General features: G+C 38.5%; 1 protein-coding gene across 1 annotated transcript; it reads right to left on the bottom strand.

Annotated features, from left to right (window-relative positions):
• Window positions 1-1,952: 1,952 nt before the first annotated feature.
• LOC133714260 (S-type anion channel SLAH2-like) lies at window positions 1,953-5,770 on the bottom strand. Its single transcript, XM_062140343.1, has 6 exons — window positions 5,087-5,770; window positions 4,525-4,703; window positions 3,892-4,368; window positions 3,026-3,803; window positions 2,767-2,794; window positions 1,953-2,665 (listed from the first exon to the last, which is right to left on the bottom strand). Exons 2-6 carry the CDS (start codon window positions 4,651-4,653, stop codon window positions 2,317-2,319), a joined length of 1,761 nt encoding a protein of 586 aa, XP_061996327.1. The 5' UTR covers window positions 4,654-4,703; window positions 5,087-5,770; the 3' UTR covers window positions 1,953-2,316.
• Between the last annotated feature and the right edge of the window lie 4,057 nt (window positions 5,771-9,827).

The raw sequence follows: 9,827 nt of genomic DNA, 5'->3' as shown, positions 1-9,827 counted from the left end.
TAGAATGGAGGCATGGACAATTTGGGAATTTTGCCTTAGAGATGGGCCCACAGAAGCTGACGTGGCATGCCATGTCAGCGAGTTAACGGCTGCTGTTGACGGAATGATAACGAAAGGACCTATTAAACGAGATATAGTAATGCAGGGGTGTTTTTGATGAAATTGAAAGTCGAGGGACTAAATTGATGTTGGGCACAAACCACAGGGTACTAAATAGTAATTAGCCCTTAAAAAAATATATGGTTATAAAGGTGATTTTAGTTGACCAAATTGAATGAATTTGAAACAAGAACATCAAATTTAATGATTTTATTTATTTTTATTTTTTTAAAGGAAGACGACAAACTGTATTAAGTGATAACTGAAGGTAACATGGAGCGATGCAAAAGCATCGAAAGGAAATAAGAAAGCATAACAAGATGCACAAACGCATCTATAATGAAACATAAATAAAACAGGATAATAAGATGCACATACGCATCTGAAATGAAAGGTAACCAGGATGTGACTTGATGTCGAACGACATCGCTGCACTGCATATGTCACGAAAGCAGTGTAAATGTAACCGTAACCGTAACCGGTGAATGAATTTGAAACAAGAACGTCAAATTTAATGATTTTTAATTTCACATTAATTGAAAAAATAAATTTGAAAAATGAAAAATTTAAAGAAAAGGTAAATACACGGGTTGTGTCAAATTTATTGATTCAATCATTTCTAGATTACGCAAAATATGAAAAAATATATACCGGCCTACTTTTTTCTTTGTGATTTCATCCAAAAAATTAATTCATTGCAATTTTGTTTCTCCTATGAATATATTATGGAAAAGATGAGTTTTCGTGATTTTTTTTTTCTAAAGAATCCATCTCCACTATTGAAATTAATATGCATGCGTTTTTTATTATTAAAAAAATTATAATGTTCCCCTCAAAAAAAAAAAATTATAATGTTAAGTAATGTGTAGTTTTTTTTTTTTTTAAAAGGGGTTTGGAAATGTGTAGTTTTTTTTTTTGATTGGGAGTAATTTGTAGTTTTGATAAAAAAAAAAAAAAAAGTAATGTGTAGTTTACTATAATCTTTAATCTTTTTACAAAATCTGTTTTTAAAAAAAAAAAAAAACAGTTAAACCAAAACAAGTATGTGGTTATATCAGGCTCCATAACAACTATGTGGCCTCACCACTACGTCAACGCCTAGGGTTGATATAAATTTAATTCATTGAATTATAATTATTGCCATAATCCATCGACTGGTATTATAATTAGAAGTCGGAAAAACCATATCCGATTAAACCATAAAAACTTCCTAGGACTCCTACATCCTCCACGGCCCTCGTATGTAGCTCTCAAATCTCACCATGGAATCTATATAGTGAAGCATGACTTGGAGGTGAAAGTGATGGGCCGGACTGGATCCAGAGGTCAAGCGACCCAAGTCCGGAGTCAGGTAACAGTTTCTGTAACGGACAGGTAGGGTTTGAAGTCGGAGGTCAGTTTGGGTGAAGTGACAGGAGCGAGTTCCAACATATTGAAATTTGGAGGAGGAGAGACAGTAGTCATTCTTTTGGAAGTAAAAAATCTATTTTGGAGTTTGACTAACGTCTGACTTGGTAACACTAACTGCCACGTCACTCAATATGTGATAATGACCATGCACTAATGGTAATATGCATGTGTGATTGTGTGAGGGGGGTGAGAGGTTGTGATCAGAGCTGATCTTATTCGTATTCGAGGGCGGTGAGCAGTGACGGACCTAGAATTTTAATTTTGTGGGGGCAAGGTTTTTGGTTTATGAGAGTTGTGAAAACAGTCAAAACACCAAACTAAAATATAAGTATGTGAATAAATATAGAACAAAAGCAGAGTTATCTAATAGTAATTATGTGTTGCACCAGACGAGTACAATAAAATTTAAGAAATATATAATTAATATATAAAAGCTATAAGTATGTTCTAAATTTCAATTTTATTAAATTTTTTCATAGCATATATTTTGTAAGTATATTAATTAACATAAGTATGTAAAGTTTTAAGTGACAGGCCGACGGCAATATCCTTTATTTGGGCATGAGGTGGGTCCGCCCGTGGGGTCAGAGGTCATGGTTAAATTTATTTTTTACTCGGTTTCACCTTTTTTGTCTTATGACCACTAACCCCTTTAGGACTAACAGAAACCCCACTTTTTAACAGCCGTGACTATCACATGGTCAGTGTTGTTGCACATAGGTGCATGGAATACACTGGCCCATGGTCCCATGTTCGACTAGCTAGCTAGAAAGATAAGAGAGTTTGGTGGTTTTGATCGAGGAATCTTCAAATTTCCAAATCCTTTTTCTCTGAGCCTGTTGTTGACTTCAAGGAATTCTCAATCTCTTTGGGATACGAAGAGCTTTCCTGCTTTAATTGGAACCACTTTCTGTGTGGTTTATTTGGGTTTCTGTCACTAATGGCAATTGGAATGTCATTGGGGAAGAGGTCTCGGAGCACAAAGGCATGCAATAGGGTTACTATGAAGAGAGCCATGACTGTGAGCGTGGCAATGAGAGAGAGTATGACAGCCAAAGCTTGAGTTGCTACATTCGTCACTTCATTCGAGTACCTGATGGTTGCAATGGCAGCACCGGTCATTGGGAAAGTGTATGCCCACCATGCCAGTGAGAACCTGTTTGAATCGATGTTAGAAGGGTAGTTTAATGTACAGACTAATGATGAAAAATTACTTTCAGTACTCTAGAAATAAAGAAATGATGATATATATCTTACTTGAATCCTCGGAAAAAATTGACTCGGACTACCTGTAGAAGCAGAGAGATTGAAAGTTAGGAATACTGGTCTTAACAAAGTGAATGAGCAATGTCATCGGAATATCTTATCTTGCCAGATAGTCTGTCATGTTTCAGAACTTTCATCGACTACCAACATCACATGTAAGATATATCATATGTTGCAAGCTTGTTAACCCAATATGATCTCTTAATACTAAATGAAGTAGTGCAACATAAATAGTGCAGCTTATGTATACTTGCCAATGAGAGATAAAGGAACATGGCGATGAAGTAACTAATCCGCGAGCCATAATCAAAGGAGCCTTGGATTCTTGCCCATGCCATTGAAGCTACGCTAGGTGCTGCAACAAACAGAAAGAACACAGGATGGAGTTCCTTTGGGATTACTGACTCATTTGTTGGTAGTCTCTGGTACAAAGTTACAAATAAGACCGTGTAGTGAGCCAACCCAACAGCAAAAAAGAATATTGGTCCTTCTTTTAGTCCCATTGATGCTCCTAGCAATGCCCCAACAAAGTTGCCAACAATAGAGAGATGGTTCACAGGATTCGCCACCTTTGAGAGCCGGCGGTCGCCTCCTGACATCCACTGCCCATAGATTTTAAGCTCAAGACATAGAATTGGTGCCATGAGGATGTACCAAAGAGCTGGATGGAGGTTGTTAGAAATTGAAGGTGGGACTCCAAGAGCTGTGAACAAGAGGGCTATAAATGGGGAAAAGAAGAAGTTGATTCGGATTGGATGGTAATACTCACGACGAACTGCTTCAAAGTAGAAGATGATTTTAAGAATGTAGATGCAAGCAACAATAACTAATAGAGCAAGAGAAATGAACCAGAGAACCAAATTTGGTGTTAAGCTCAAGTGGAGAAATTTTGTGGAGGCAGAGATAGGCAGGGTTTTCCACAAAATAGCTTGGCTGCTAACACCAAGACAGATGCTAAATGAAGAAATGGGATACCGGAGAAGAAATGGCCACTTCTTATCTTCTGGAAGCAGAATTTCCTCTGAAGCCTGTTCAATTACAAACCATTTTATCACTTGTAAGATAATATCAAGCATTTGTAGATACTGAAAAATGAAACTAGATAAGATGAATTACCCTAAGGGTGTCCAACTCAGGTCCTTCCAATGCATCAAAGTATCTGTCTGCAGGTAAAGGGTCAACTTGATCTGTACTTTGCACAGAAGCATTCTCTGGTTGATCACTTTTTCGCGGTGGCTTTCCCCGTAGTAGTGAAGCTAGTGATATCTGCCTTTCAAGTTTCCCAGACCATGTCTTGAAATTATCAAACCTCTTATCTTTCAATCTTTCAATACTTGGTTGATAAGGAAAATGTCCTATTTGAATTGCCTGATCTTCAAATGCAGAGATTTTTGACTGGGGCTGAGAGTGAAATTCTGCTTCTTCCGGTAGTTGGCTGCTACTAGCACGCTTAGTTGCGGCAGAATTAGAATCTGGAATTCCATTGTTGAAATATGTTTCAGGACTGAAGGGCACTTCTTTTGTGTTCTGTAACTGAATTTCCGTTGGTGATGGTGGCATGCTAAGAGATATCATAGCAGCCATCTCAGTTTTCTGTTATAAATATCATAGCAGAGAAGTCACTTTATGCATAAACCATTGTGAACTTTGCTTTTGGTTCTGATTGATCTTTTGGTATCAGCCACAAAGCAAACATATATAGCACACGATAAAACATCTAGTAGACATTTACTCTTTTAAGACAATTACCTTAGCTGATGGGTCAGTTAGCTGATGCTTGTCATTGAAAAAGGTATGCTCCTTAACGTTATCAAACCGAACCGGCCACTTCATTTGATGATATGTATTTGATAGGAGATGGAATTTGAAGGCAAACATGTTCTTCAGACCCCATGGTTTTCCTGTTTTCGATCACTAAAAGTTTGCAGCTGAAAAGTGTTGAAGACAGTTCAACCATTCAGAAGACTTTAATGATAGATGGTAAACCACTCAAATTTCTAATTATAGGCCTGTATTATACAGCAAGAAATTAAACTTGCTAGCATTAATTCTAGCTAATTGATGATCCGATTGCATAGATTTTAATATATTCAGTTCTTTTTGGTTTAAAACTGCACTCCCAACGTCAAGAGATTTTACATTTATTAAGATATTGTATAGGAATATCACTGCAACATAGGCCCTGCATCACAACGTACTAAAGATATTGATGTAGTGCCTATATAATCTACACCAGAATCAGATGGTAGCCAAATCTTTTGTATCACTAATCAATGATAAGTAATGCATGAAAAGAACAAAGAATACTAACCTCGAAAGAAGATGAACAATACCAGAAGAAAATTTGGGCACTAACTTCTCAGGAAATTGCAGAAAACCAGGTTCGATCAACTAGGCAGTGTGTACTGTATGTGTGTATGAGTGTCTGATTCTCTTTGGAGCAGATGAGTATCGAAGAAAGTACAGAATAAAGACCATATATATAGACAAATACAGGGGTGAAGAAGAACAAAGAGCAGCACAATTACAAGAGCTATCCTTCAGCTACCAAGTGGGATTGGACACAGAAATTAAACAAAATAAAACTACCATCCTAGAAAAAAAAAAAAAACAAAACAAAACAAAAACAAAAAACAACTGAGGAGAATTGTGGCAGAATTAGAAATTTGTCACTACGAGAACATGATAAACAAGTAAATGAAATTACACATTCATACTAAGTTACTAACTTGATGCATTTCATCGAACACCTTATGTACGTCATATAACTTGAGCATTATCAATTTCATTGAGTAAACACACACCCTTAAATTTCAAGAGAAAGCGATTAAAATGACATATTGTGAGGAGACAGTATAGATAAGTCAAATATGGGATGAAAATTCTGCAAAAATCAGGGTATACGAATAATGCCGCAACAAGATCAATTATGCCAACCATAATTGATTGCTCAAACTTACGCTAACCATAATATATATTAATCAATTATGCAGATAGAACATTTACAATTACTTGAGTTCACACTCAAGATTTTTAAGGTTCGGCTCCACTCGGAGACAATTTGATGAGAGGAGTCGCATTCTTATGATAAAGCAAGCTTGGATTTGAGTGGACTCAATTCCAAGCTTGTTGCTTGCACCGAGAAGACTCGCAAGATATTTAGATGTACGGATATATAGTGGAGACACTATTTCTTGGACATAAAGTCAACAATGATATCTCTTCCTCAGTCCATTCATCATTAGTATGTATAAGGTGGTGCACTGGTGCGTGTTAATTAATTAACCTGATTACAACAAAAGCAGTTCATATATCTTATCTTCCACTGAAGAGGATTGTAAGATATCAAGATGTATATTGACACTTGGCCGGACAGTGCATGGAGACATTTCTTGGATAACAACGATCTCTTCGTTTAGTCCAAGTTCAGAAATGGAATCTATAATCTGTTATCTGTCTATGTTCGAATTCTTTGGAATTGCATGCTTAGTGCGAATACTTTTCAGCAAGGCAGATTAACTCTTCTGATGAATGATGATGTCCAAGAAAAGATAGGTATGGTCCCATCGCACAAAACTAAAAAAATGTACTTGAAATTTCTGAAAGGCGTAATTAATTGATGGACTTGTGAATTGCATTAATTTTTTACAAACTAGGACAAACAGGCGCTATATCGAGTTGAACACTTGACAACACTTAATAGCAAATAAAAATTGCTGATTCCCAGAAAACATATGATGAAGAAGTAAAAAGGAACCACCTTGAACTCCATCTTCTTGTCATCATCATCATCATCGTCCTCATCCTTACATGGTAGTCCTATTCATCACATCCCCGAAAAAATTCAAGATAATGTTGCTCAGAAACCCTAGCTACAAAAAAGGTCCAAATCATACCACGATTTTTCTTCCGGCCAGCCTTTGCCTCAGAGCCTCGATATCGGCTTTGGAGTTCAGATACGGTACTGTGAACTCTTCAGCTCTTCTTTTCTCCTTCAGTTGTCTTCTCATAGGAGCGTCGAAGAGGTCGGCTTCGTCGTCCGGTATTGTGAAGTACATGCTTTGGGGTTTGTCGGTGTGAAGAAGATCGAATAACGACGGCGTTAAGGTTAGGGTGTGCTTTTGATAATAGGGAAAAAATCATAATAAGTGTCTGAACTCTTGCTCACTAGTAATTTTCATACCTTAAACCCTAAAACCCTAAAGCTCTCCGCCGCCGTTGCTCCGTAAGCTCTTCCTCTGCATGCGATTGTATTCGGCCACCGCGAACCTCCCCAGCTGCCGCCGTAGCCGTGCGACACGGCGAAGAGGAGCAAGATCATAACCCTCGCCACCGAGAGCCTCGCCGCCGGTGATTTTATCACCACCAACCCTTTTGATCCACCTTTCCCTTTATTTCATCAGATTATGAAATATAAATCAGCCACATATGGTCTGACATTGAACTCTTTCTAATATATTACATCTATGGCAACACCGAATGCCTCATTGATGAAAATATAAGCTACAAAAAAAGAGTTCTCACCTAAAAGACAAAAACAGAACAAACAACCAAATCTATGTTCTCCCATTTTAATTTGCTAGGGACTTCAAAAGAAATTGCACATGTACTGGAGGGGCTGTTTGTTTGAACCCAAAATTACATTTTTTCCCTACATGGGGGACTCGAAGAGAACCGGGCCAATATCCGTGGCCCAAGTATTTATTTTTCGACAAGTTCGGGAAATATTGTTTAGAGGCTAAGTAAAGCCTACTTGGAGGCCAAGCAATTTTAGAGCAAATCTAGATATTCCTGGATTTACTAGTGATTATCAAATCTTTGATAATTAAGGATGACTTATTTGCTTGAATGCCAACATGTGCACGAGAGGAGCCATGCGAATCTTCCCATACACAATTGCTCATGCATGGGTCAATTAAGCAAGAAATCAAAGGGTCCCACATAGCCATAATGGACGTGGAGCAGTTGGAGGAAGAGTCAATCATGCTTAATTACAATGAGGCTTATATATATATATAATTGTTCATGCATGGCAGATAGAACAATTAAGGAAGGTGAACTCCTTTGTTGCATACAAAAGCCAATACGTGGCTAACATATTCACATACCTATTGCATGGCAGATGGGTCAATTAAGGAGTCCCCGCGACGAGTGCTCGCGAAGGTATATATGAACATATATACGTGCATATCCAACAGCTCGCGACCAAGAGGAAGATTACGTCCAGGGCTCTAAAAGGCAATTAACCTTGCCTATATTCTAGCGATGACAGAGGCAAATCTACGATAGCTATCAAAACTATTAAGAGTTTTGATTTGATTCAAAGGCCAATAACTGTGGCCTATAATATAGTATTTCATTTATATTTGGAAAGTGAATCTACGAGCAGCCTATATATAGAGGCTTTGACGATACAACAAAAGGACACTCTGATATCAATCAATCCTAGCGATTACAAAGCCTCCCCGGAGCAAACCTTCAACCTTGTTGAAACCCGGTGACCGTGCGCCAGTCCTAGTCTCTCCAAGAGCCGACTGTCAGCATCACCAGACCAACCCGGCGACCGCACTTCCAGTCCCAGTCTCCCAGCGAGCCGACTGCGAGCGCAACCGCCACCGTTACTACCAGCGAAGCAAGGGTAACGCCCTCGCAACCCAGCGAAGCTAAAGTCACGCTTTAGCAAAAAACCCGTGCTTCTCCCAACTTCCCAGTGATTGCTCTGCTTAGTCTACAACACTAAGTATCGATTCGGTGAACGCAAAAGACCACAACCAAAGTCCTTATCCGTAAGGCAAAAGTCCTTTTCCGAAAGGCTAGAGAAGAACCCTGTGACGAGGTTGGTGCTCTCCTCGTCCACAGCGCTTGAAGAAGAAGTCAGGTCAAGGGACTACCCCAACGACTGCACCCCGCGGTGCTGGCACGCCTGCGCAATCACTCGCTCAAAAGAGACAGTTTGCAAGCCAACTGGTTTTGGAGCCAAACACTGTTTTCAGTAGCAAATTAAAATTGGTGAAATCTGTGATTGCAGAGAGATAAGAGAGAATTTGAAGAAGATGAACATTAAAAAGACGAAAATATCCTTCAAAAAATAACGGCATTAATGTCGTTAGTGACTCTAGGTATTTATGTTGGGTCGGAATAACAACCTCATGTACCAATTTGATATTTTTCAAAATTAAGGTATGAAAATTACTAGTGAGTGTTTGCCTCAAAAATCGTCTCGGCCCAAATAAGAAGCTGAGGGACTTGAAGTCCAATGTCCTTCTGGATTGCGCGGGCGTGCCAACTCACGGCCAGTTAGCCAAGTGAGGTTTTGATTAAATTTGCACGTGATCTGACCCCTTAACAAGTGATTGTAGGCGCAAGGAAGGAACCCTTTCGGCCTTTAGGTTCTCTTGCTTTTGTTGTAAAGACTTCAGTTAGGAGTCAACCCTGACCGGGATCTTCGTTCACGTTCACTTCTTGGATAAACTCAAAGGTTCAGGTGAAAAACTAGAGGTCTATTGGGCGAAGGTACTCATAAATCACGGTGAAGACGAATGTGAAGTGGACTCGGTTGTCAAAGCGTTGTGAGATGATTTGTATGTGATCAACAACGAATCGCATAGATCCAATCTGGACTAGCCGAAAGAGATCAATGGACAAGAATAATATGTTACGAACTACTCCTAAGTGCGAAAAGTAAAGTGCGCTTATAAAATAAATGAACAAGAAAGTAAAGTGCTGAAATGAAAGTAAGAGATTGGAAATGAAAATAAATTGTGAGAGTCGAATCGTAAGGCAAAGTACCTATGAGATAGCAAAAGAAAAGTTTGTTTAGATTTGTTTGTGTGGTGCATGACCTTTTACAATGAGTTACAATGTGCTATATATATGAATCAAAACCCTAGCTAACTTGTCCTCCAAGACATGAAATTTAAGTAGGATTCTCCTTCCTTTTAGGATTGATTCGTCTCATAAGGTTTCTGACTTGGCTAAATCTTCACAATTGAAATCATTAATTGACTCAAACTCCTTCCTGTGAGGATTCCCTTCTTGAACAGACTTCTCAA

This window comes from Rosa rugosa, chromosome 6 (assembly GCF_958449725.1).
Source record: "Rosa rugosa chromosome 6, drRosRugo1.1, whole genome shotgun sequence".
In the NCBI taxonomy this organism is placed as follows: Eukaryota; Viridiplantae; Streptophyta; class Magnoliopsida; order Rosales; family Rosaceae; genus Rosa; species Rosa rugosa.
Note: the sequence above shows the minus strand (reverse complement) of the source record. Positions and strands in the feature narration are given on the sequence as shown.